The sequence below is a fragment of the Emys orbicularis genome, chromosome 2 (genome assembly GCF_028017835.1).
Source record: "Emys orbicularis isolate rEmyOrb1 chromosome 2, rEmyOrb1.hap1, whole genome shotgun sequence".
Lineage (NCBI taxonomy): Eukaryota > Metazoa > Chordata > Testudines > Emydidae > Emys > Emys orbicularis.
This window is the reverse complement of record NC_088684.1, coordinates 77,172,524-77,199,599: the sequence shown is the minus strand read 5'-3', so window position 1 is coordinate 77,199,599 and position 27,076 is coordinate 77,172,524. Positions and strand designations below refer to the sequence as shown.

The 27,076-nt window shown below is 38.8% G+C and overlaps 1 protein-coding gene across 1 annotated transcript in view; it reads right to left on the bottom strand.

Annotated features, from left to right (window-relative positions):
- TRAPPC8 (trafficking protein particle complex subunit 8) overlaps positions 1-27,076 on the bottom strand; it is a 108,703-nt gene that overhangs the window by 39,162 nt on the left and 42,465 nt on the right. The window contains exons 10-18 of the mRNA XM_065398689.1: positions 26,555-26,655; positions 25,649-25,754; positions 21,840-21,971; positions 15,377-15,601; positions 8,985-9,093; positions 4,324-4,518; positions 3,972-4,102; positions 2,448-2,519; positions 1,831-1,957 (exon numbers count right to left, since the gene is read on the bottom strand). Of these exons, the coding sequence (XP_065254761.1) occupies positions 1,831-1,957; positions 2,448-2,519; positions 3,972-4,102; positions 4,324-4,518; positions 8,985-9,093; positions 15,377-15,601; positions 21,840-21,971; positions 25,649-25,754; positions 26,555-26,655 (1,198 nt within the window). The remainder of the gene's footprint in view (positions 1-1,830; positions 1,958-2,447; positions 2,520-3,971; positions 4,103-4,323; positions 4,519-8,984; positions 9,094-15,376; positions 15,602-21,839; positions 21,972-25,648; positions 25,755-26,554; positions 26,656-27,076) is intronic.

The window sequence follows — 27,076 nt, the reverse complement described above, 5'->3', positions numbered from 1 at the left end:
AGTAAAATATTTTTGTTTCACTCCTAACCTTAATTGAACTTCTGTATAAAGTTAGAGAACAAAATCTTTCCTGGAAGATGGTTTAGAAGGAAGAAGAGGGAAAGATACAGACCTATTTTGAAACGAAGTTAAAAAATTTATGAAAGCAAGTTCAGAATGTGCCCCCCTTCACCCACACTGGTCAAAGAAAATTAAAAAGGAGTGTAAAACATGATAGATAGAGCTCACTAAATGTGGTCATTTTGAAAGACTAAAAGTAAGAGACACTAACCAGGGGGGATCATAAGTAGAGCCATCCAGCTTACTCTATACTAGGGGTCGGCAACCTATGGCACGTGAGCCGATTTTGAGTGGCACGCAGCTCCCTGCCGCGGTCCCGGCCCCCAGCCCCACTCAGCCCCCCTGCCCACTGCTCTCCCCTGCCGGGGCAGGAGGCAGAAGTTTGGTTCTGCGGCAGCCAAGCTTCCCCCCTCCCCCGCTTCTTCCCCCAGCATGGTGCTTTCCTGCCTCTCCTCCTCTCCTTCCCTGCGCCAATCAGCTGATGGCCCTGGGGAGGGGGAGGGGGAAGAGCGGCAGCGTGCACACAGCTCCGTAGAGGACGCAGGGAGAGATAGGGTCGGAGCCTGGGGGAAGGGGGTGGAACAGGGCATATCCCTTCCAGCCCCCTGCCATGAGCCGCTCAGGGCAGGGGGCTGGGAGCACCCCCACGAGCCCAGCACCCCAGCCTTCTGCCCAGCACCCCCCCATCCCAACACACCCCCAGCCTTCTGCCCTGCACGCCCCACACACCCCCAGCCCTCTGCCCTGACCCTTGAACCACCCTCCACCCCCAGCCCTCTGCCCTGACCCTTGAACCCCCCCCCACACACACACACACATACACCCCAGCCTTCTGCCCTGAACCCACTCCCCTAGCCCTCTGCCCTGACCCCTGAAACACCCTCCCCCCCCCCCCCCAGGTCTGGGGTCCTGGCCGCAGCCCTGATCAGCCCGCTGCTGGCCTAGGTGAACAGAACCCCAGGCTGGCAGCGAGCTGAGCAGGCTGGTGGCGTAAGATCAGCATTTTAATTTAATTTTAAATGACGCTTAAACATTTTGAAAACCTTGTTTACTTTACATACAATAGTTTAGTTATATAATATAGACTTATAGAAAGAGAGCTTCTAAAACGTTAAAATGTATTACCGGCACGCAAAAACTTAAATTAGAGTGAATAAATGAAGACTCGGCACACCACTTCTGAAAGGTTGCCGACCCCTGCTCTATACAAAGTATGTATCTAAAGGAATAGCATGCTTTAGGAAAGGAGAAAGGGATGACAACTGAAACATTTAAGAAGTCCTTGGCTGAAGTAATTTTTAATGTCATATCAAATCTGATTAAATTATAGCTTGACAACAAACTATGCCTGAGAACTTCAAGTGGCATTGAGATAGGAGGAGACAGCTAGAAGAGAAGTAAATGGAGAGGGACTCTAGAGAAGAAGAAAGTTGCAAAGGCTAAAGAAGGCAAAACATAGTAAATGTGAATTTGTTTGGACTTAGATTTGATTTTTAATGTTCCTGTTTTTTTTCCTTAAACCCAGGATACAAATGCTGAAGGGAAAGTAGTTTAGGCAACGGTAAACCTCTACTTCCCTTCCATCCTCTTTCTACGTGCTGCTTCAGTCTGCCACTTGTGTCCACTTACTTCATCAGTCTCTCCTTCTTTCTTTAGACAGGCCCCCTCCACCACCACCAGCTGCCACTGTTTACCTGGCAGACTTCAGTTCTATTCTGTGGTACAAACTAATATTCTCTGCCATTTCTCAGGGGAATGCCATATCCTTACCTGCTTGCAATCCAATAGAAGGATCAATCCCATCTAACATCATAGTACCCTGAATAGTGCCAAGATTGTAAACGACTCCCAGAATATGTAGCTCCCCTGTTTGATGGGGAAAGAGCTTTAGTCTTGCCTGTGGAGATATGTTAAATTTTGTTGTTGTTGCTACTAAGAAAATTTTTTTTACATTCAATGTCCCATTTTTACAAAAATTCATAGCAACATTATATAATCATGTATCAGTTGCAACTGTATATTACACAAATTAAATCAGAAAAGTGTTAATTGTAACTAACTCAATATCTACAAGATTTTTGTTTTTACATTTTTGCAGAATAGTTAATTTCTCTACTGATGTGCAAATGATCAAGCACATAGGGAAAAAAATCTCTTCAGAAAGAAAAATTTCTAATCTGGAATTAGCCTGTTAGAGATCTTAAAAACAAAGGATAATACTGATGTACCAAGTACTGCAGTAAAAGGAAATTATTCCAAATAGAACTACCTTCTGTCTGATAGAATATCTAAACTTGTCTTTCATTTCTAAGAAAAAAATTGTATCTAAATATACAATATTGGATAATGTGCATTCAAAGTGTAAATATAAACATTTACCTACTTACCATTTTTGTCTCTTCGCTATTAATTAAGAACTCTGCTATTACTTCAGCTCCTATCATGTCATTTCCACATGCCTGGGGAGGCAGGGAGGGAAAAAGGCAATTGGTTGAAGAGCTGTTTTTATTTCCTTATTAACAATGTTCTTCTGAACTAAATTGCTACAAATACTAGTTCTTGCAACAGTGTGTTGTTTTAGGGCACTTCAAACAAGCAAAAGCATGCACAATTTGAAACAGTAAACAGGGACCTGCAGAAATGCGACCAGCGCCAGCAGACTCCCTTTATTGCCACTTTTAAGGTAGATAGGTAATTTTTAAGCACTGACCAAGGTAATTTTTAAGCACTGATCAACCTTCCAGGCCTAGTGAGCCACTTCATTAATGAACAGAGTTCCAAAGCCCAATTCTGTTGTTTACATCATGACAGTGCATCGGAGATTCATCGTATGTTGTGAGATGATCAGCTCTAAACTATGGATTTCATTGAGGATTACAGAACGTTATATAGGCTTGCACCACTCACACAGCAAATAAAAGGGAGTCTTCTGAAGGAGAAAGTTAGCCAAACCACAAGTATGAAGTTGCCTCTTTCTATGGTTGGCTAGAAATAAACCAGTCATTAATACTGAGGGACTACAGTATTATGTAAAAAACAGTAGTCAGTTGAGAGATTAAGAAAGTGGTCTAAACAACACCTTTTCACAGGAAATCAACTTGATATGAAAGAAATGTACTAAACGTTTCAGAATAACAAACTTTATGATAGACCTCTTTGAATAACAAGGGTCATTATAAGAGGAAATTCTGCCAACAAGAGACATTATCCAAAGTGCCATGATAAGTATAGGTTATTTTAAATAGCAAAGGGTTGATTATGAAGCTACTAAAATAATAATGAAAGGTATCAGAAAATATCCCTGTTACGTAAAAGACTACATGAAACAATTTATGTTAAAAAGAGCCAATGAGAACTGAAAATCTAAGCAAACTAACTCAAATGTAACATAAGGAATCAACTGGTAACAGAGTTATATCACTTGATTATAAACATAGCTGATATTTATTATAAATATGCAGATTAAGTGATCCTACCTAATTAGTAAGAAAAAATAGGTATTGATGCAAAGGTTAAGAATGCATAAAAAGTTTCACCCTGCTGCTGTTATACCAAGCTTCAACTATCTGAGAACAGATGACTCAAATGACTTTAAAGGGTGTGTAATTTAAATAATCTTATTAAAAATCAGAGATTAGAAATACTTTACATAGTATCTGTGCTTCAAACTTTTACACTATTTACCATCAAAAGACTAAGCATTTGCCAGCTTTTAACAGTCCCTCCCCCCAAAAAAAACAGTTACAGCAGAAAATAACTGTAGTAACTCATATGGTATTTGCGGACAAATGTTGCCTTTTTAATAAAAAGCAGCATCTCAATATTATGTCACAGAAGAGTAAGTTTAAGAATAAAATTGTTTAAATTGTAAAAAATAGTTCGGCAACAGTTAAACATTCTTAATTACTCACCAACTCTTTTGTTGCTCCATTATGCTTTGCACTGAAATCTTTAGGTTGGAATTTCCAAAGCAACGATAAATCAGTCAACAAAAGTGGAACCTTCAATGGGTTTCTAAAGGCTACTTCCACTGTTACTGGTTCTATTAAGAAAAAGCTATTATGTACTTTACATAGGAGTACGTATTTCAATAAGTGATTACAGGCTATATATTCCTAATATGAGCTGAAACTCAATAGTCACCTCAAACAAGCCATATCACAAAAAGTAGCTTTGTTAGTTCCACAACAGCAATGGAAAACTTCCTGCAGATTACATTTAAAGACTTATGATTTTTAAAGAATCCATACGCTATAAATTTACCTTCTACTACAGCAAGTGGAAACTTGGAGTTATCTGAATAGCTGTTCAAACAATACTGCGTCGGTTGAAAGTTTGAAGGTATTATTCCTTTGTTAACCACAGCCACAACCTGTTCTTCAAGCTCCTTCCATTGGTGAGAAGATTCACAATCATATTCCTGATCAAGACTTATATGTGTGGCTGCCTGCTTTTCACCTAGTAGAGAACAAATAAAATTAAGTGGCATAAGAGAGTGGTGCACAACAGTTACAACATAAAGAGCTGTATTGGCAGCTTACCAGGGACCCAAGGTTCATAATCAAGTTTTATATCTGATTCATTTGATAACACTTCCCAAGTAGGTCATGTGAGATACTTTATTCACGTGCACTTGTGAAGTACAATACACTCACAAAATGTATTCACATTTTCTCAAGCCATTTGATTTTAAAACGTAGGTGCAGATAATCTTCAAGAGTTTCACACAATCTTTTTTAAATACACACACTTAAGTGTGCAAGCGGAATAAAAGCTAAACTAATTTACGACAGCAAAAGTTCAGTTTATAAACTAAAAATAGACTAAAAGTCTACACTAAAATACAGAAAAAGATATATTAATTTGCACTCAGCATTTTATCTGAGAATCTCAAAACACTTCAGACATTTTACCTGAGGAGGCAGGTAAGTATTATGGCTATTTGGCACACAGATAAACAGAACCAGTTGAAGATTATGATCAGTGTTTCCCAACGTGTATAGTGCAGGCAGACCTCTCAACTGTTCACCAGAGTCTTAGCTTTTACTTTTAAAAAGTGAAATCTGTTATGGTTGTGAAGAAAATCTTCAAAAGGTGAAGCATGTAACTAATGCAGCAACGGTTGCTTGGGCCTGAATCAATAGCTTTGAGATGCTGACTACCCAAATAATTGTAATGGGAGCTAACTCAAATGCCAATGACAGTTAATGCAGATATAAAGAATTCCATTGCGCAATAAAACATGTAAGAAACACAAGGAAGTATATTATTAAGATCTACACTAATGTTTCCCAAAGTTGGTTTAGTGATGACCTAATGGGGGTGGGAGGACATGGAAGATTTATACATTAATGTGTAGGCCTTCAACCACAAATAGCAGAGGGTGGAGAAAATGCTTTCAGAACATGTGGAAATACTCCAATAGCAGATCTGAGGGTCAACCTTGGCAAGTGTTGTACCTTCCAACCCACACCTCTTGGAAATTTATTAAAGCAAATTGGCTCTCAGAATAAAACACCTGATGCCAATCTAGACCAGCACATACTCTTACTCATTATATGCATCTAAAAATTGGCTTGTGATAAACCCCGTTACAAAGAAGATACTCTGGTTATAAAATTTTGTATAACTGAATTTTAATATTTTTAAAAGTTCAGAATGCTACATAACACCTAATCCAAAAAGTGATTACCCTGTTAACTAAAATAATTTTATCGTTGCTATTAACTGTCAAATATAGATATTTCTATCCTTGCTCAGTAACTTAGTACAGATCATTCAATTATTCATAAAAACCGTGCTCATGTTAACACTCCTCTACGTTACTGCAAAATATAGACCTTTTTTGGATCTCCTTATGTTCTCTTACTTTTCAGGCTAATTTATTCTTTAACATTACTACTATTTCACCTGAACACTACCACATAGCATATATAAAAGCATCAAGACAGTTTCTTTTACACATTTCCTCAGTTAAAGTTGTTTTCATTAAGACTTTTATATGGATCCAAGCCATTTAAGAAATAACAATCACACTCATCTTTTTCAATGTGTCTCTGGGTGCTCTTTTCCTAGCCTACTTAACATATTTCCTCCAAGGAACATAAATACACAGTAAAATTTAGTCATTACTACTCTACTATAAATACATTACATTTTGTTCAGACACAATCACTACATTAAGCATGTTTCACTTATTTACAAAAAAGAATCAAGTAAAATAATTTATACAGCTGTGTAGAAGGCTAGGCAAAGCTCTTTTTTTCCTTCTGTAAATTTTATGCCAATAAGTCAATTCCGAAAGAAAATCCTCTAGAACTATTAAATGGAGGTTTCCTAACATTTAAACTTTAAAATTCCCTCAAGTGACAGGAAATATGTTCTCCCTTAGTATATGTACATAACTCACTAACATTGGAAAGTTATGTACACTAAAGAGTGAAAAGTACTTGGACATTATGCATTTATCTTTCAAACTTTTTTCAGTTTTTGGTGTAACTGTGTGGTGGGTGGTTGGCAAAAAAGTTTCAGTAACGGCACCTTTAACTGCCAAATATATAAACTCCACAGGCCTGTTGACCGTGTCTGGAGTATGATTTAAAGTGTGATGTTAGCACTGTTAGTTAACACGTGGCTAATGTGTTTTAAAAGTCTAGTATAGACAAGGCATGTAGACGTGCTCAACTAGTTAAAGGCTACTGTTTCAGTGGGACTTGCGCTGTCATTTGGACACTTTTGAAAATCCTATCCATAAGAGCAAAGTTTTATATGCAACGTGTATAAAAAAAGATCCAGCCCAGGACTTCTTTTGTATGTATGATTGTGTGTGCAAAACTTACTGAAGAAAAGCAAAGTCAAATTATTTCTGAAACTTCTAGATCCATAGCTGTTCTTGCCTAATGAAGGACTGCTCTGTACAGTCCAAGTCCAGCTCCTTTGAAAGCTCTCTCGCACACTCAAGAGCCTCCCCATATTGGTCAACAGTTCCATACTTTCAGTGAACGGAAGATCACAGATCACAGTGGATCAGCATTTCACTGGCTGAGACTAACAAAGCCTGGCACTAGACAGATGTAGAAGTGTTCAGACTGCCTCGGAGGGACATTGCAGGATCAACTTTCCCTTTTGGAAATTAAAAAGGACAATACAAGGGGTCAGTCAGAGTTCTCTTTTGTTGGTGTCACCGAAAAGAGCCATTTGACTGGGTTGATTTGACTGGATGTCTAAAACAGTGGGACTTTTCAGTTCCCACAAACTCTAGGTCCATCACTCCAGCCAATCAGAAGCTTGAAAGTCATCAGCTGGGAGAACGAGAGTACACCAACAAACTAATTTAGCAGGTTACCCCTTCTGGAATTTCTTACAATCGCCTGTAATTGTCTGCTGTGCCCACATTGATCAATAAGGTTAAGGATCTAAGTGCTCTATGAATATAAGATGGCAAAGGGGGATCCTAAGATAGAACTTTAAAGGGACCCAGGAAGGAACCCACAGACTGAGCGATCAAAGCTAAGAGGACCAATATCCTAAGGATTATGGATACAGAACTGGAGAAATATGCTTCAGGTAACCTAATAATTTATACTGATTTATCTGCATTCCATTAAAAACGGTGCACCTACCCTTTATGAAATCCTTGACACATTTTAGAAATAACTCTAGTTACCCCTTACATTATTATTATTAATAATACTGAATAGCTGAAGACAGGAGTCAGAATGTACAAAGGCCCTCAAAGAAATACAAATCTCTGGTTTGGGCAAATTCCCCAGCTGCCAATTCTGCTTCTGATGGCATCAGAACCTTTTGCTCCTGACATAACTATTTGGCTTGGAAATAGTTGTGGCATACTGGAGAATAAGGAGCAGATGATTAAGTATTAGTAACAAAACTTTTCATTTTATTTGTAAATATCCTTTAAAAAAAAAATATGTTCATTTCCAAGTTTCCATAAAGGTGTAATTATTTAAGGACCCATTTCATGTTTATATGGACTCACATTGGAATACCCAGTAGCTACTCCCAAGCTACTAAAAGCAATCAAAATAGAGGGTAATTGGTAGGGCCTTTCCAATTCCACAGCCGTGAAAAATGTGTCTCAGACCATAAAATAAGCCTTTCCCCGTGAAATCTGATCTCCCATTGGCTACTGGCAGTGCCCCAGCTAAGGGGGGCTCCTAGCTGCAAGTCCCTGCTGGGCTGGGAAGGGACAGGACTTGTCCTTCCCTTGCATGGCCATGCTGGGGTGTGTGAGAGAGATCACACCCACCTCCGAGTGCATCTCCCTGCTGCAGGTAGCTCCCTGCCCAGCACTGGAGATTCCTGCAGCTGGAAGAGACTTGTGGAGGTGGGTCCGATATCCCCCAGCTACTGGAAGCGCCCCAGCCAGGGAGCTCCTAGCTGAGAATCCCTGCTGGGCTGGGGTGAGACAGGACTTGTCCTTCCCTTGCATGGCAGCTGGGGGGAGAGCAGGGGAGATCAGACTCACTTCCGGGTACCTTTTGGGTTGGGCCCCCCATGAAATTTCAGATGTGAACAGCTGAAAATATGAAATTGACCAATTTTTTAAACGCCCGACCATGAAATTGATCAAAATGGACTGTAAATTTGGTAAGGCACTAGAAATGGGTACTGATTGTACCTCAGGGATAAGGTCCTAACTTCGGAGGTAAAAGCATTTCAAATCAAGATTCTCCCGATTGAGGGAAATTTAATATAATTTAGTAATCAGCAACAAGATAAACAAGTTTGACCTATGAAACTAGCTTATGAGATAAATAAAGCTGAGATGACTTAAAGAAGGGAAAAGAATAAAACTGATTAGGCTGAAGAAATATTGAAGTTTCTTGTAGGTTACCTTATTCATATCTCTTTTGGTCCATCATAAAACAGTTGTATCAAACAATCACTGAAAATTCACTAACCTTCTGCTGGTCGTCTATCATGTCCAAAGAATACTCGTGTTGCAGAATTGTTAATATATGGTAAAGGAAGTTGTGGTAAAGGGCCATCAGGTGATAGCTGAGTTACATTCTGGAATGAGAAGAGGGGATTTTTTTCTTAAATGCATTGCCCCTACATAAATATGCTTTCTACAATCCATGTTCAAAAACTGGAGACCAACTTACTAGTTCAGTTGGTATGCATTGATAAAAAGCAAAAAAATTAAATCTACTGTATTTATGCTATGCTTTATCCATTTCTTTGCACAAACTGCCAAAATAGTTCAAAAAACCTCAATAATTAAACAGTGAAAAGAAAGGAGTGGACATAGCTCCCTATTTTAAGAGTGGGGAATCTATGAAAAGATTCGTAAATAAAAGAATCAACATTTTAGTTCACCACTCTAATCTTAACTTTGTCAACAGGTTTCTGATAAACACATTAAGTTGTAAAGCTCTGTCCTTTGTTTCAATATTTAGTAACAACGTACATTGGTTCTGTATTACTGGGTAATTTTAATGATACCCATCTTTATACTGTACTCTGACTATCTGTGATATGTAAGCTCACATTCTTTATTTTAATTAGCAATAATTGGATATCTATTGTACTTTCCATCCTTTTTTATATTTTAAATTAAGAGACTATTTCTCAAATTAATCTTTCCTACTAAACAAAGAAAAGGTTGTTGTTGCATACAAGTTACAAAATCCCAATCATACGCAAAGACACCAAGATCCAGCTCACTGAATTTAATCTTCTCTTCACAGGTAGTAGGGACAAGAGTAAATCTAACAGCCCTCTAAGTAGGCCCCTTCAAAATAGGTTGCTATAGTGCAGAGATGTTTTGGAAAAACAAAACCATGTATGTATGTATGATATATTTCTAAAATCCAGGTTAAGGTGGAACCATTCCTAATTAAGTCTCCAGGTATATTACTGATTTTGAATCTGCAAAGCTTTCAAATATTAATTTAATATTTGTAAGCTTACTGCAATAATATAGCTGGAAATTCAAAAGCAATTATAAGCAAAACATGTGGACATCAGCTTCTCTCCTATGTGCTTTTTTGGAGGATTTTAGGTCAACGGTTGCAAAGAATTCATTAATTCAGGATCCTGGGTAAAGAAGATACTAATTTTAAAATATTTAAGGTATAAAGTGTTCATTTCTAATACTAAAGTCTACATATACAATTTGCTAACTTGTTCTTTTTTAAAATAAGCTTTTCAAGTTGACATTTAATTTGTGTGCAGAAAGTGGTACTGTGTGCACTGTACATTCATTCTGTGGTTACTCCTGGGGGAATTCTGCGCCAAAAAATTTAAAATTCTGCGCACAATATTTGAAAATTCTGCATATTTTATTTGTTAAAATAACACAATATAATCATGCCAGTTTCAATTATTTTGGTAATTTATTTCAAAATACCTGTCAGCAAGTATGTCTGTAACAATACAGACACACAAAAAAAGATTCTGGTAATTTTTTTGACAATTTGTTCGTTTATTTCTTACCAGGCATATTAATACAGAACTTTGAGTAATTCATTTAAACTACAATACAGAAACATATTTCCTGCACCTGTCAGAAGCAGTGCAAAGGCTTGGGGGAGTCAGGGGTAACAGAGGAGCTGAGGATGAGAGAAGGAGCCTTGAGTGAACTTTGTGGTTGTTGGATGTGTGTGGGAGAAGCACGGAAGAGGGTGGGGTTGTTGTTTTTTTGGGGGGGAGGGATTGTTAGGGAGTTGGGGAGCCTCCCCCATGCAGACCCTGGCTGACCCCAAGCCTCTCCCATTCAGTCAGGCACATCTGCCCCAACCCCCCACCCTCATGTATCCCTGCCCCCCATGTGGCCCTGCAGCACTACTCCCATTCAGCCCCTGGCTTAATGCCGTCACCCCTCTAGCTCCTGAGCCCACACCCCCAACCTATCCCCCTCACTAGTCATTCTGAACTGGAGTTTGTGCAACCCCCCCCCCGCAACTAGCAGACCGGTGTGCCCCACTCTGTTCGTCCTAACCTACCCCTGCAGGCAGGGTGCTGTGATGAACTTCTACTCCTGGGGGAATTCTGGGCCACTGCGCACAATATTACTTTTCCCCAAAGAAAATACATTCTGCCCAAGAAGTGCTGCAGTTCTGCCTTTTGCCCACCGGAGGCCACTGTGGCGCCAGAAGAGCCTGCAGCCAGCTGCATTCATGCTGCTGGCTGTTCTGGCACCACAGCAGCCTTTAGTGCAGGGGTCAGCAACGTTCGGCACACGGCTCGCCAGGGTAAGCACCCTGGCAGGCCGGGCCAGTTTATTTATCTGCTGACGCGGCAGGTTCGGCCGATCGCGGCCCCCACTGGCTGCGGTTCGCCGTCCTGGGCCAATGGGGGCGGCGAGAAGCCACGGCCAGCACATCGCTCGCCAGCGCCACTTCTCGCCGCCCCCATTGGCCCGGGACGGCGAACCGCGGCCAGTGGGGGCTGCGAGCGGCCGAACCTGCCGCGTCAGCAGGTAAATAAACTGGCCCGGCCTGCCAGGGTGCTTACCCTGGCGAGCCGCGTGCCAAACGTTGCCGACCCCTGCTTTAGTGGGTGAAAGGTGGAACTGAAGTATTTCTTGGGCAGAATGTATTTTGAGCGGAAAAAAAATTCTGTGACCAGAGATGAATTCTGCACATGCACAATAGCGCAGAATTCCCCCAGGAGTATATGGTGTACTATGTTTCAGAGTCAGGTACACTCTACTATCAAGTAGATGCAATACATCATCATCTTAGAATTACTTTAACCCATTGCTGGCTGGAAATTTGAGTCTAGATTCCCCTAAAGCATACATTAATTTAATCCATGGTGATTTTCTGCAGTTGGGGCATTCTTTTAAGCATATTGCCACTGAATTAGAAGTAAATGCTAAGTAGATTTGGAGATAAAAACCCATTCACTACCATGAACTCTATTCGCTACCCTCTCTGACAGATGTTTGAAATACCCAAGGATACACACATTAGTATTACTTTTATAACTGGTCAGGTACTTTTTAAAAATTTGATGGGATGAGAGTTAAGTAAGGTTGCCAATTAACTTTAATGGTTACCAGGGTGGATAAAAATAAATGATTAAAAATAAAATCAATAAATTTGGATTTTTTTGATAAAATGCTTTTTGAGGAAAAAAGCTATGTAAACAAAGTTTTAATTAAGATACTTTATAGCTCAAAGATATCATCATGGAATATGGATTATAAATTCTAATTCTACAGTATGAGACAATAAATTCATGTAATGTTTAAGAAAAGTTTTGTAAATGACTTCCAATAGTTCATGGGATTAGGGACCCAATATTATGGGGCTCCAGGGGCTTCTGTATAGAAAGATTAACCTAAATAATCTATCTACCCAATGGGACTCAGTGCTCAGTCTAGAAGCAACCAGAGATGCTTAGTTTTGCAGTTCTCAAACTGAGGATTTGTGTCTCCAGAGATAACAGGCTTGTTAACAGCAAAAATGTTTTTAAATAAATAAATAAATAAATAAATATTGAGGTGAAAAATAACAGACCTCAACCCTACTGTCCCTCTGCAAATTTGTGTACAGTGTCAATCCCTTACCCCTCTCTAAAAGTGCAAAGTTTCAAAAATTTCAATGAATAGAAGATTGTTGGTGGCGCAATAGATTTGGACAAGGAGAAGAAGTCTGGAGATAAATGTGAGAAGGGAGGGACAGGCAATAGAAACAAAAGTGAAACTGTTTGAGCAGCATATTCCAGAAGTCTTGAGGTCTTTCTGAGTGTAGCCTTCATTGATTTGAGATCTACCATAACATTCTCTCACTAGAAGAGAAAACCTATAATGGCAGCAGGCCATAAAAGAGACCGAGTTTGGGAATATTTTAATGAAGTTCCTCTACCTGTGGGTAAGACAGGCATGCGTGCAAAATGCAAACAGTGTAACAAAGAAATGCAAGGCCTGGTTGCCCGAATGAGAAGTGTTCCTTCTCAGGAGGAAGCTGCTTTGAAGATGATGAAAGGAACATGTCTGAACACGCAGGATCTTCAGGTTGGTAAACGTTTTTATTTCATACTTCTTTCTTAAGAACTGCCTGTCTTCCTTCTGGACTATTCTTGAATTCTCATGTTTGAGCAAAAAAATATAGTTGTTACTCTATGGTACTATCATTTTAGATGCAGTTGTGATAAAAAAATAAATAACTGAAATTGGCAGATCTTCCTTTTACAATTTCACCTTTAAAGTAGTACTGAGTGTCAATAAATGCAATGAGTAATACTAAATGAGCAGTATGGTAATAATAATTAAATAACTGCATTGACTTATTTTGTTTAGGAGAATCCATCCTCAATATACAGGATTCTGAAGATTATCCACCTTCAAGACACCATCATTTTCTATAGTTTCAGCATTATCAGCCAATGATAAGTGTTTCAGTCACATCATGTATGTCACATAGCCACAGTATATCACCTGCAGCAAAAAGAAAAAAATCTCTATCATCCAGAAACAACCATAGATAAGTTTGTGATAAGAATCATCAGATTACAAAAAGAGGTAATTGATGAAAAAATTCCCCAGTTTGTTTATGCAACAAACTTTCCTTTCTGTATGATTTTTCTGTATGATTGAGAACGCACACTTCATTAACATGGTTCAGTCATTAAGGCCAGGATGCAGTCCACCCAACAGAGCAGATGTCGCAGGCAAATTGCTGGATAAAGTGTATGAAAGAGAAATTGAGCAGTGTGCAAAAGGTCTAGAGGGTAAAATTGTTACCCTGAGTCTTGTCCACAATGATCCGGTTGTATGTGCTTGTGTGACAACAGAAGAAGAAGGGAATGTCTTCCTTACACACACAGCAGAATACTTACAAGAAGTAGCAGTAAAATCTATAACAAACTGTGGGGAAAAAATTCAAATGTCTAGTACGCAGCTTGGTCACAGACAATGCTGCAAATGTATCCAAGATGAGAAGAAATTTAGAAGAGAGTCCCAAGCGAATAAAATACGGTTGCAGTGCTCATTTGATGCACCTCCTAGCCAAAGACTTCACTGTTCCAGAAATAAAGGCAAATGTTGTTGAAATTGCAAAAAATACTTCCATAACAACCACTTTGCAGCAGCTGCTCTGAAAAAGGTGGGAGGAACCAAGCTAACTCTCCCACAAGGTGTGTGATGGAACTCAGTAGTGGACTGTTTTGAGCACTATATCAAGAATTGGCCTAATCTGATAACAGTTTGTGAACAAAATCGTGAAAAAATAGATAGCTCTGTCACAGCCAAAGTTCTCAACATTGGACTTAAGAGAAACGTTGAACACATGCCGAGTACCCAGAAGCCTATTTCTGTAGCCTTGAACAAAATACGGGGAAACAGCTGTTTTATTACGGACGCTGTTGAAATTTGGAAGGAACTGAGTGAGATCTTAAAAAGAGAAATATGTAATGACAGAGTTAAATTACAAGCATTAAAAAACAAATGGAGCAACACTATCTCCAGCTCATTTTCTTGCAAATATTCTCAATACTCGGTACCAGGGTCAAACCTTAACTGCTGAATAAGAGGAGTTGGCTATGATATGGACATTCAGCAACCATCCCTCCATAATGCCAACTATAATAAACTTCAGAGCTAAGGGTGAACCATTCAAGAAATATATGTTTGCTAATGATGTTTTAAAGAAAGTCACACCAGTGAGCTGGTGGAAGTCACTTAAGCACTTGGATTCAGAGACTGTTGAAGAGATAATCTCACTTTTAACAGCAGTAGCTTCTTCTGATGGTGTAGAAAGAATATTTTCTTTTGGACTAATTCATTCCAAATTGAGAAATCGTTTGGGACCTGAAAAAGCAGGAAAGTTCATTTTTCTTGTCCAGATTACAAACAGGAAAATGAAGGTAAGGACGACTGAGTTAGCTGCAGAAGCCAATATTTCCATTTCCCATGTTGACCTGGCTGACATAGTCGAAGCCTGAGCAATGTAGCTTTGTGGGGGCCTCTGTGGATTGGGGTCCCAGGCAACTGCCCTGCTTGCTATCCCCCAACGCCGGCCCTGGCTTTTAAGTATGCAGAAAAGCAGTAGTTGTAGCACAGGTGGGCCGTGGAGTTTGTGTTGCATGTGGGGGGAGGGGGAACCTCAGAACAAAAGTTTAGAACCCCTGCTGTAATATGCATAAGATTGGTGCAATGAAAGTAAATATAGTATTTTAATTATTCAAATACATAGTAAAATTCAGCTTGGAAACTGAAGAATTACATTAGCATTTACAATATCTTTTCGATTCTAAGTCACTGAATTCTGTTTTTATGTAAGACGATTATTAGTTAACAGAATTTAAACTAATCTTTAAGAATAAAAAAAAATGTACATCTTACCTTGTAAACATAAAGGTATTCTCTGAGGAAGGTCCCTTGTTGAGCAGCAGGTTGTTTGCTGTCATTGATCAAAATATGCCGGAAGGCAGACACAGCATTATCAAGCTGACGAAGTGTAAAAGACTGACGACCAATTGTGAAGTTAATATGATCCTCTGCAAGAGACCAACCTTTCCCTTTGTAAACTTGCATGGCTTGACAATAACAACGCAAGGCATGTTTCTTCTGCAAGAAAATGAAATTGAAACTGTTCCTCAAATATTATTACTCTGACTGAACCAATTCAATTTTAACATTAGCAGATAGAGTCAAATAGAGAAATCATTTACATCAACCAAGATTTTAGTTCAACAATTTTTTTTAATTGTTATTGAAGGTGGGAGAGCAATGCAAGCAAGGGGGTACAACACAATATCCAGTCAGCATTAACCCAGAGGTGAATGGAAAGATTGTTGCTATAAAACACAGTACTGTTATGACAACTGGGCCTACAAACTGTAAAAAGTGAGAGTGTAAATTCATAACATGTCACAATAATGTATAACAACAAATGTGAATGGGAAAAGATGCAAGAAAACCAGACAGAGAAACTGGATTAGTCTAAACCAAAGAGGCCATATTGATATAATCCAAGGACTGTTGAAATTATGTTTGTTAGACAGATGACGTAGAGCCAAAAGTTAATAAACTAAAATTGGTGTGTTGGATATCAGGCCTAATTGTCGAAAAAAAATATGAGGGGATGGGGTATTCCACCCATAGCTCCCTTTATGAGTCCTTAAAAAAAAAAAAAAAAGATTGGGGGGTGGGGGGGGAAGAGAAGAACTCTTGAAAGAACAAAAAGATCAGAGGAGAAGAGATGAAGGCTACTGGAGCAAATGTCACCATGATGGCTGCCATCCCCACTATTTCCTGGGACCCCAGACTTCCATCATCCTGATCCTGAGAAGTGTCCTGACTAGAACAGACCAGAGAGAGGGAGCCAGATGATTTCACCAGCCCCAGCTGAATCCCCAACACCTCCTGGGATTAAAGGACTTCAATAGCAGCTCATCTCAATTAACTTCTTCCCGCCAAAGGACAGTTATTGCCACCTTTAGTAGCATCTAAGAGACTGTCAAACAAGGGGGTGTTTTCCTTTAAAAACCCAGTCCAGCGAAAAGGAAAGAACAAGGGATGTTGTTAAAATGAAAGCCTTAATACTTTACCTTTCAAATGCTTGAACTGATTCTCCTTCTTTACTAGATCTTTAATAAAATGTTTTAAAAGGTTTTTAATTATGTGTTTGCCATGGTATTAAGCAGACTGGGGTCTCTGTGTACCAAACCCTGGGCCTCATTTAACAATGTTTAATGTTGGACAATGACTGGTTTATAGTAACCCCTCTGGCCTTTTCCATCTAAATTAGCACAGCAGTACTCACTATTAAATCTAAACTCTAATACAATAAATTTTAAAATATTCAGTAATGGCTACTATCTTGAAGCATGCAAGCACTCAGAAGTGCTAAAATACTGAAACCAATACTCCAGGAATTGTACATATGCCTAAAGGTCAAGTAAACGTGTCTCCTCTCTCATGACCCTAAGTGCCTCACAACTAATATATTTATCCTCTCAATACCCCTGTGATGTATTATCTCCATTTTACAAGTGGGAAATGAGGCTCAGAGGGCCGAAGGCCTTGTCTGCACTTGAAAAGTATATATACACACACACCTGGTAAAGCTATGCTGGCAAACCCCCTAGTGGAGACGCAGCTTATATACCAAACCAAATAAGATAGAATGACCAAAGGACTTTTTTGCTAGTATAACTGCATCTACACTACAGCTTTTGCCAGCTGTGTAATTTTTTTCACACCTCTAACAGACCTAGCTACACCAGTAATACTATTTTCTAGGGTATGTCTACACTACCCGCCGGATCGGTGGGCAGCAATCGATCCAGTGGGGATTGATTTATCGCATCTAGTCTAGATGAGATAAATCGACTCCCGAGCGCTCTCCCGTCGATTCCTGTACTCCAGCTCAGTGAGAAGCGCAGGCAGAGTCGACGGGGGACCGGCAGCAGTCGACTCACCGCAGCGAAGACACTACGGTAAGTCAATCTAAGTACGTCGACTTCAGTTACGTTATTCATGTAGCTGAAGTTGCATCACTTAGATCGATTCTCCTCCCCCCAGTGTAGACCAGTTCCCAGTAACTTGCCCACAGTCACAAAGGAAGGCTATGGCAGAGCAAGAATTCAACCCAGGTCTCCCAAGCTTTCCCACTGGAATTCCTCTCTGTATGCAAGAAAAATTTTCAAGTGCCCTAAAATACACACCTAGATACACTGGGATGCGAAAGAAAGAATATGAGCCTTAAAGATGAACTACAATGCTAAAATATAAACTGAGGTAAACTAAATTGTAACACCCTTAAATAACAAGGCTATCAGTGGAATTCAGCACTCCAATAAGCTAACCAACCTTTCTGAAATTCTCCCCAGGGCATAATTCTGGGATATCTTATGTTAACTAAAATGTGACAATGAAAAAACTGTGAAACATTGGTATTGTAAGCCATTAATTTCTGTCACCATACTGCAGACTTCCGGCTTCTACATGATCCCACATCAAAGTCAGGAAATCCCACATACTATGGACCTATTCTTTAGGATTGATTCAACTGCCAATTAAGATTCAGAGTAGATAACAAAAAACACAACTGATCAATGTCTCTAATGATCTTAAATCATGAACACGTCTTTAAAGTAGTGATCATCAATTTGTGGCCATTTCTTGGCTGCATCAACACAAATTGTTACACCCTGCTTTTCACCTAATAGGCCAGTACCACAAATGGGATTTAAAAATTAATTTTTTTTAATGTTTTACTTTACAGACATGAAAGCTGAGATACTTCCATTAGGCTCAGAGTTCCTGGGGACGTCACTACAAAACATGACACTACCATTAACACTAGGGGCTTGATTCTTATCCCACACTAGCTTTCAGTTCAGTGGAGTGACTTCAGATTTATACCAGTGAGAGAGCAGAAGTAAGGCTACTGCAAAATTCAATGTGAATGTCACTGCAGCCACTACAACACTAATGAAACGGTCACTCCAAATTTTATTGGTTTAGTTGTCCTTCACTATTTTGTATAAATTCTTATCTTAGAGAAATGACAGTTTTATTAAATTTCCTAAACAGATATGGAGAGTTCTGATTAATTTGTGCTTTTATTTGCAGTCCAAGCATCTGACAACTTCCTGTGAAGTTGATTACAATAAGTATATTTTGCTGGCTATTGTAAATGACATGGAAGTCCAAATGATGCAGTTTCATTAGCTCTGATAGCACATACAGCAATCAGCCAAAAATAAATGTTTCAGGTTGGGCTGGTTTCCATTACACTGCAAATAAAGTTAGGTTAAGCATACATACTTGAATATATAAAATGTAAAAATCTTGAAATACCAATACATGTCAAAGCACAAATTTAGACCTGCAGCTCCATCTTCAGACCAACAGAAAAATACAGCCACTATACACCCTTTGGAAAAAGCTACACAACTATGTGCTGAGCTAGACTGATTCCCAAATTTTACCACTTTCTTCCAGTAGAACTGTGGGAACTGATCCCTAGCAATAAAAAGGTGAACACAATCCCCACAGAAAGAAGACCAATGGCCTTCCAGCAGCTCTACCAATTTAGAGAATTGGCAGCTCTTTAGATAACAACTTCTGCTGGAGGGGCTCCTATGAAGTCCTAGTCACAAACTGAATCCTAGCTTTCCATAACAGAAGTCCCAAAAGAGGATGATGCTACTGTACAGAGTGAATCAACCAATATTTTAAGCTTATTCCAAAATCTGTTCAAGAGACAAGGTCAACTTAACTTTGTAATACTAATCGGTTTAAAATATATCAAGTTTGATAGCACATCTTTAAATAGTTTGCCCTGGAACTGATTATTTTTAAGAAGGGGTTTTTCTACTCCCCTATTGAAGTTTATAAAGGTTTTTTCCCCTGCTAGAGAGAGTACAAGAAAGGGCTCAAGAGCACCTCCTACCTAAATTGCTAGTACATGACACTGAAAGAGCAACTGAACAGCAACCAAAATGCACACTGGTTATACATAGTGTGCAAGTACATAAAGTGAATAAGGTATGGAGAGGGGAAAAGTATTATAGTTATAAATCAAACAAATGTGATTTTTCAAGTTGGCATCTTTAAAATGTTGATTATTTAATTAAAGTAAACTTAAGAGCTGGTGCACTAAAAACTAAGAACTATAGATAATATTGCACATAACAAGTATGATTGCATAAAGTCATGCAAAAATGACAGTAATAACCCCATTTACCTGACATTTTAACTACGATAGTTTGGACTGAAATAATAGGACTGATTTTTTAATATATTTAGGGAGGGGAAATTGTACTGGCGTATGGAGGAATCCTAACAAGCCATGCTGTTGTCCGTTTAGAACTGTAGTAGTTGGTATACTGTGCAGCTGGAGGGCCTATCTGTTCTCTCCACAGAAGCTTATGCATCGATCTGCCATTAGGTGTGGAGCAGCAAACCTCTATTGGAGAGTCAGATCCTAGAAAATATAAAGCCCAAGCAAGCTTGAGTCACACTGATTAGAGAAATAGAAAAGCTGTGGGTTTCATTAAGCTCAGCCAAAAAAAAAAAAGGGGTCATACAGGCGGTCACATAAAGAGCATTTCAGGTGTTAGAACTACTGAGATTTAAAAAAAAAAAAAAAAAAAACACTATTGTGGTAACAGTCTGGTCCTATTGCTAATCAACACAGAGGGGAAAACCTACAATAGGAAGAGAACCTTGCTATGAAAGAAAGAAAGAAAGAAAGAAAGAAAGAAAGAAAGAAAGAAAGAAAGAAAGAAAGAAAGAAAGAAAGAAAGAAAGATTCTGAGAGTCGCTCAAACCCACATTGAAAGATATTTCAAACATACGGTTTTATATTACAAAGGTGGAGGGTAGTCAAGACTACTTTCCTTCATATCTTCAGCTGAAGCAGGACCAAAAACAAGTTAAAGATATGCAGAGAAGAGGGGAAACAGTTTCATTTTGTATTTATACATACATATACCAAGTGCAGAAACAGCTGCTGCTCTTAATATTGTATTGAGACAAATTTTTCCCTCCTCATTTAAGATGACCCTACCACTATCAAGTATTTTGTACATTTTTCATTAGTTTAAACAAACAGAACGGAGCAGCTTTTTAAAAAAAAATTCTAACGAGTACTGAGTTCAGGGCTCCATTTTCCTTTCAACAGTTCACTACAATAACAAAACCAAGAGCTAACATTCTAGGTTCTAAGTGTTCAACAATCAGTCACTACATGGAGGAGCAGAACCCCAAACTCTAGTCTTGGCAAATAATATGAAGGAGGAGTTCATCTTCAAACTTTGGTTTTAAATACAGTTTTAAGACTTGTGAAAAGAAATTATATATACACACCTCTACCCCGATATAACGCTGTCCTCGGGAGCCAAAAAACTTACCGTGTTATATTGAACTTGCTTTGATCTGCCGGAGCGCGCAGCCCCGCCCCCCCCGGAGCGCTGCTTTACCACGTTCTATCCGAATTCGTGTTATATCGGGTCACGTTATATTGGGGTAGAGGTGTATATATTTTTTTACATTTTTTAAAAACAATTTCAGTTTACCTTTAAAGCCCTAATCCTACAACTGGCTGCATGCAGGCAGAGCCGGAGCCTGCATGCAGCCCCGTTGGACTTCAATGAGGCTCCACGTGTATCCATCTGCACAGAGCCAGTTGCAGGATTGGGGTTTCCACAATAATGTTTCAACTTTAAGAAGTCAAATGTATTATATTAACCTAAGCTTAAGGTAAATACAATTACAAGAAGCTGGAATTGAAAAAATACATGTTAAAGTGCAAATGGTATAAAATTGCACCTGTGAATTTAACTAATTGCCAATTAGTTCCACAGATTTAAAAGAGGAAGTATTATCTAGTGGTTAAAACACAGGCCACAGTCAAGGTAACTGGGTTTCCATTCCTAGCTCTTTTATTAACTGCCATGATACAGTAAATCTTTAACCTCTGTGACTCAGTTTCTCCATCTGTGAAATAGGAACAGTCTTAATTCATTGTTTAAGAAGCATCTGAAGATCAGATGGAAAGCGCTACAGAAATGAGGATTACTATTTAAATTTCATTCAGGGTAATGATCAACATCACTTTAGACATGGATGTAAGAGACCACTTTGTTCAAGGCAGGAATTAATTTGATAATCAAGAAGGGCAATGAGATCAATATTATATGATTTTTCTGATAGAGAATATCATCCACAGTGGACTACAAAGTCACAAGTTATTTTTACCCAAAAGCATGACATGGAATTTGCTGTTTTTAACACAGTTCAGATTAAATACAACCTACAGTCCATATTTTTTCAGAATATGAAATACACTTACCTGTCCTGCTTTGCTATACCTATGGCCAGCCAATATCATATGAAAGGCAAACTTTCTAACCATCGGACTTTTCATGTTTATAAAGCAATGTGCAGCCTGCTCCAACAGAAGGGCACTGCGAAGGTCAGAATCCTATTTAAAGGGGAAAAAATCATTAATCTCAAATTTGAAATATACAAATGAAACTTCAGTAATAACAAAGTGTAGCTATACTCACTAATACAAACTCTTATAAGAGATAAGGCTCAGCTGAAGAAGACTTTTAAACAGTAAAGACATAAAAATCACATTACTGCTCAGTGGAAGACTTATCATAGGCAACATGTTCCAGCCTGTTGATCCAGCCGCACTTTGATCCCTCCTGCAAGCATTTACAATGTGATCAGGTTCCCTGTCCTACACACCTATGCGGGCACACACACAGTTTTGAAGACAGGCCATTATGAAAAAATGGTATCCTGATCATTGTTTTCTGTATTTTACTTGCAGAATGGGAGTGTACAAGATGGAGCCATTAAAATTTTAATCTATTGGTTTTCTGAATCTTATGACACAATCAAATACAGGGAGTCGTCGGATTTGCGTCGGACGCCAATTACGACACTTTTCAATTGACTCCCCATTTCACCCCTACGACGCTTGATTTGCATAAAGTTCACTTGAAATCACTTCCTGGTTGCATTATACTGATATGGAGCTGGAATGGGTTGCTTCTGATTGGCTTCGAGGCAGCGGGGTAGCTTGTTGCTGGGTACGGTTGCTGCTTGCTTTTGATTGGCTGAGCCCGGTGCTGGGAGCCAATCAGAAAGCTTGAACAGTAATAGGCTGAGCCTCGGCATGTGTGCCCTTCTCCCTGGCTTCCTGAGCTTGTGTTGCTGGCATTCTGAGCAGCATATGAGAGTTTACATGTTTATTGGAATGCTGTTTACAAAATACTGTGTACAGTAAATACATTGATGTTGCAACATTAGTCATCTATAATTCATTTAGTACAAAAATCTGGGTTATTGTGGTGAAAATAGTGCATCAAGCCTTGGTTCAGGAACCAATCCCCCCTTCATACCATCGATTTCTAAGGGAAAAGCAGTTTCGACTTACAACATATCAACTTACAACGCAATTCTGAGGAACGAATTGTGTCGCAAGTCCGAGGACTCCCTGTATTCTTCAAGAGAACCACTGGCAGACCCAATTCCTGAATCCCACTCTGGAAGTAAAATAAAAGTTTACTGTAATCCGAAACAGCACCATATCTTTTTTTATTAGTACTGTCCTTGCTTCCAGAGCCAAGGAATAACTGTATACAACAGTGGACGTGGCCCCATCACAAATGCTTATAGAAGGAATCAAAATGGAACTGGATCAAGGCCAAAGAATGCTACCTATAATAAATAAGGAAGTTGAGAAGCCTTCCTTATACAGATATAATGGAGTTATTTTCATCCCTATATTTGTTATAGATATTATACCTGTTAAATAGATTTAAATTATACACATGAAAAACTGTTTTATTAAGAAATACTAAAATTGTTCTCTTCATCTGAGCCTCATGTTTATAAAGTTATTTCAGGGTGAGTACAGCTATGCTTTAGAGACCCTCTTCAAAACTACACAAATCCACTAGCATGGGTAAATTCTACCTTATATGCAGCCTGTTACTTTATCAGTGACCTAGAAAATACTGAAACAGATTGATATACAAAGGATTGACAGAACATGTTTATTTCAACACTCCCAAAGCCTTCAGCTACTCAGGCAGAAATTTCTAACACTTACCATTCCCATCCAAGTGAGCTGCTGCCATTTTTTCCCCCAGAAAAATTAAAAACAAGAATGTCAGCTTTAATACATTTTATTTTAACATAAGAACAAGTATAGATATACAAGATGCAATTGTGGCACTGAATTTATCTGGAAAAGTTTGCAGTAAGTTTCCCAACCCATTTGTTTAAGGTCATTAGTTCCACTTCATTTTGACACCTGAGTTGTCATTGTTTTTAAAGCTAGCAAGAAAATCAGGTATCTGATAAACAGCACCCATTGCATATTGTGGGTACAGTCATAAATCATATACCCAAGAGCACACAATTACATTAACTGAATTTCACCTAATTGGATGCATGAAATGGAGTCAAACAGATAATTTGTGTGGCAAAACCAACCAATCCCAGAAAGATTAGTGATTTGGGAATTACAAAATGATTCTGACCACCACATATATTAAAATCAATGAGGCTATTACTAAATGGAGTAGTTCTCTACCTTGTTATTTTAAAATACACATGGACATTTTTTCTTATTACATTAGATACACAAGTCTACTTTTTAAAAATATTTTTCTGGGCTGTCACTAGGCTTTATCATAACTAGAGTAACTACATCCATCACAGAGATCTTGTGCAACTGAAAACATCCAAGACTATCATTCATGATATGAAAGAAAGACAATAAACCTTCAGCACAGTCAGCAGCACTCAATTTCCTTATGCAAATTTCAATGTCTACTTGTCATTACATCTTCCCCATTATTTAAGTTAAGATAGTAAAAAAAATCAAGAGGTATGAATGAATAGATGTTCTATTAGCTATTAAGGAAATACAGAATTACCAACACAATTTGTTGTTAAATAAGCACTGAGGACAAATTTAGAGAAACTTGTCCAAAGTCTGAACTGAAAAGTATGTACAATCAAAATGCTAGTGTGTGGTATGGCCATTTCATGCCACAGTGCCAGTGCAACCTGGCCATGGGGACAGCATAGCCAGCCACAGGTAAATCAACCCAGGTGTCCAGATAGCAAGTATGAAAAAAATCAGGACACCTTTTTCCAGGGGGAGGAGGGGAGATATTTGTCTATATAACATAAAGCTCCTAATATCAGGACAATAATACCGGGACATCTAGTCACCCTAGTTCAGGGGTTGTGGGGAAGACACAATATCCTCCAGCAGCACAGAAGACACTATGACTATGTCAAACCTCCACCCTGCTGTCAAAGCTAGGTTAGTGAGCATGGCAAGGATGCCACAACACGACTTTTGGGGTCATTGGCAGCCAACAAGTTTCTCTAACTTACAACCAAGAATCAGAGCAGGCAAGCACAAGGGTGAACTGCACACCACCTTTGTACTTCTTTATCTTGAGCTGTGCCATGTGCACACAGTGAGGTAGACTACTTCCCATCTTACAGTTTATCAAGCTTCTACAGCTAAGAGAAAGACTTATCAGAACTGAAAGTGACACTGAATACTTAGCTAAAATGACCCTAACAAGTAATTACTGAAGATACCCTAAGTGAAACAGAACTTTATTTCTTTAGTTTTACAGCCTCTACTGACACCATGCCACCCACCTACAACACGAAGACAGATGGCTTGCGAATAACATGCTAACATTTTATAGTGCTGCTTTTTAAAGTCTAATCCCTCTCAAATACTAACAGAGGTCAAGCATAAGGAATAGATTATGAAGATAGGGACTAACAAATGTATGATTCAGTCAGGCTTTTTTTTTTTTTTTTTAAATAAAAAATAATGTACATCACTTCAAGTGAAAGAGGAAGGTTGAACACAGGGTATACTAGGTACATTTATGTAACAAGTTGCACAAAAGCATATAAAAATGACTTTCCTTGGTTTACAGTTGAGCTATACCCCAACACTCAAACTTTATTCCAGCTAGCTTCTGCCCCTGGAAATCTCCACCTTTGAAAGGAACCCATGTACAAGAAGTCTATTTGGTTTTAAAAATTAGCACTATTATTTAAAGCTATTTACTGTGGGGAAAACAAAGATTAAGTTTTCTCTACCTCACTGGTTAAACGTATCAGAAGAGCAGCAGCGTCTGAATATTTGCTCTGGCTTTTTAAAATTTCAGCACTAAGCAGCACACATCTCTCAGCCAGCACCATGTTCCTAAGAGGACAAGAAATTAATTACGTGCATTATAACAACAATTTTGGAGTAAATTGTAGAAAACCTTTAAATCTGCCTGACAAACCTTTAAATCTGGCCGTGTAGTACCTGACTAGCATATATTATTTTGTTATATGTTTGAATGCATGTATCTGTTTCTTCACAGAATCATAGAATATCAGGGTTGGAAGAGACCTCAGGAGGTCATCTAGTCCAACCCCCTGCTCAAAACAGGACCAATCCCCAGACAGATTTTTACCCCGGTTTCTTAAATGGCCCCCTCAAGGATTGAACTCACAACCCTGGGTTTAGCAGGCCAATGCACAAACCACTGAGCTATCACTATTTTAATCTGATAAAATAATTCCCTGTGACAAAAAAATGTTTTAATCTAGATAATATTAAATCAAAGCTGTTACAATACTTTTTCCTTAGGAAAACATCCCTGTAAAGTTCTTAAAATAAACTTTTGCAAAGCAACAAAGTGGTCTAATGGACTGAATACAAGTCTGAGAACCAGAGGCACAAGTTTTAATTACATCTCTGCCAATAACTTGTATTCTGCCAAGAACAAAGTGTTCCTCCATCCCACAACCATACAGGTAAATAGGTTAACTAAAGTCTGAATAAATTCTAACTATCAGAGTTTTACTTCCTTGGTGTAGCTGTTATATACCTGCTAGAACACAGGGTAGGCAAGTGATGTTAAATTTGCACCACTGTGTAGTGAAAGCAAACTTAGGCCATAGTACTGAATATCATCATTCACTGGATGAAATGGAAGGTAAGCCATCACCTACTTGCAGATATCCCTATATGTTTGAATTGCTGTATCCATATAATGAGCAGGGTACGGTCTAGGCGCCCCAGGCTGAAGAAAAGCTGATACTGCTGCCATTTCCTGCAGGATTTAAAAAAAAAAAAAATGTAATTTAATGCTGCCAAAATGATATTTTCGAACATCAGCCATAAAGAATCTTTACCTGAACTGACTCACAGGTTTTGGGAGATTGGATGTTTAAACAATAACACCCTAATTTACAGTAAGGTGGCAGTGAACTTCATTTGCTGGTTTATTTGCCACCCGCCATACCACTTAGGGCTGTGATCTCTAAAGAGTTATAAATTGAACAGGCACAATCCTTCTTACTACGCTGGGAAACTTCCAAGGAAGATTTAGATGCTGCAGGAAATGGGGCTGATGATTCAGTAGACAGTATCCTTCCCTCCAAGTCAGCACTGAATCACTACTGTAGCATAGATCCAAGTGTCACTATCCTACTGGAGATGCGCTCTTCCCCACAATACAGCGGTTCTCTCCA